This window comes from Ranitomeya imitator, chromosome 4 (assembly GCF_032444005.1).
Source record: "Ranitomeya imitator isolate aRanImi1 chromosome 4, aRanImi1.pri, whole genome shotgun sequence".
Classification (NCBI taxonomy): Eukaryota; Metazoa; Chordata; class Amphibia; order Anura; family Dendrobatidae; genus Ranitomeya; species Ranitomeya imitator.
In genome coordinates this window covers 7,930,789-7,931,722 of record NC_091285.1, presented here as the reverse complement: position 1 = coordinate 7,931,722, position 934 = coordinate 7,930,789, and the positions used below count along the sequence as shown (strand labels likewise).

The window sequence follows — 934 nt, the reverse complement described above, 5'->3', positions numbered from 1 at the left end:
CGGGGGCTCTTATAGTGAGGGTGTGGGCGGCTCTTATAGTGAGGGTGTGGGCGGCTCTTATAGTGAGGGTGTGGGCGGCTCTTATAGTGAGGGTGCGGGCGGCTCTTATAGTGAGGGTGCGGGGGGCTCTTATAGTGAGGGTGCGGGGGGCTCTTATAGTGAGGGTGCGGGGGGCTCTTATAGTGAGGGTGTGGGTGGCTCTTAGAAGAGCCTTTGGGGTGAGGAGCGGAGCACGGAGCGATCACTTGGCGCTGGTGTACTTGGTGACGGCCTTGGTGCCCTCGGACACGGCGTGCTTGGCCAGCTCTCCGGGCAGCAGCAGGCGCACGGCGGTCTGGATCTCCCGGGAGGTGATGGTGGAGCGCTTGTTGTAGTGAGCCAGGCGGGAGGCTTCCCCTGCGATGCGCTCGAAGATGTCGTTGACGAAGGAGTTCATGATGCCCATGGCCTTGGAGGAGATGCCGGTGTCGGGGTGGACCTGCTTCAGCACCTTGTACACGTAGATGGCGTAGCTCTCCTTCCTGCTCTTCCTCCGCTTCTTGCCGTCCTTCTTCGGGGTCTTGGTCACGGCTTTCTTGGAGCCCTTCTTGGGGGCTGGAGCAGACTTGGGATCGGCCATAATGAAAGCAAAAAGTTCTGTCACAAGTGAGAATAGAAATGATCCTGATTGTCCCAGAGCAGCGGAATTTATAGCCGGCCCATGCAAATGAGCACTGACGTCAGATCGCCGTGCTATTGGGGGAGAAAATCAGGTGATCAACATCAGAAGCTCCGCCCTCGGCAGTTCATTGGATATTCCATAAATGATCTCCTCCCCATGGACCGCGCCCCCAGATTGTGCTATAACCCCCATATACTGCTGCTTACCCCGTATACTGCGGTGTATGCCCATATAGCAATGTATACCCTCATATTGTGCTGTAAACCCCCATAT

At 57.0% G+C, this 934-nt stretch overlaps 1 protein-coding gene across 1 annotated transcript; it reads right to left on the bottom strand.

Moving 5' to 3' along the window:
* Positions 1-241: 241 nt before the first annotated feature.
* LOC138674994 (histone H2B 1.2-like) lies at positions 242-619 on the bottom strand. Its single transcript, XM_069762893.1, has one exon. The coding sequence runs from the start codon at positions 617-619 to the stop codon at positions 242-244; it is 378 nt and encodes a 125-aa protein (XP_069618994.1).
* Between the last annotated feature and the right edge of the window lie 315 nt (positions 620-934).

Bases quoted from the DNA above. Each gene is read 5' to 3' on its own strand.
- LOC138674994 (XM_069762893.1), bottom strand. From the start codon at position 619: ATGGCCGATCCCAAGTCTGCTCCAGCCCCCAAGAAGGGCTCCAAGAAA.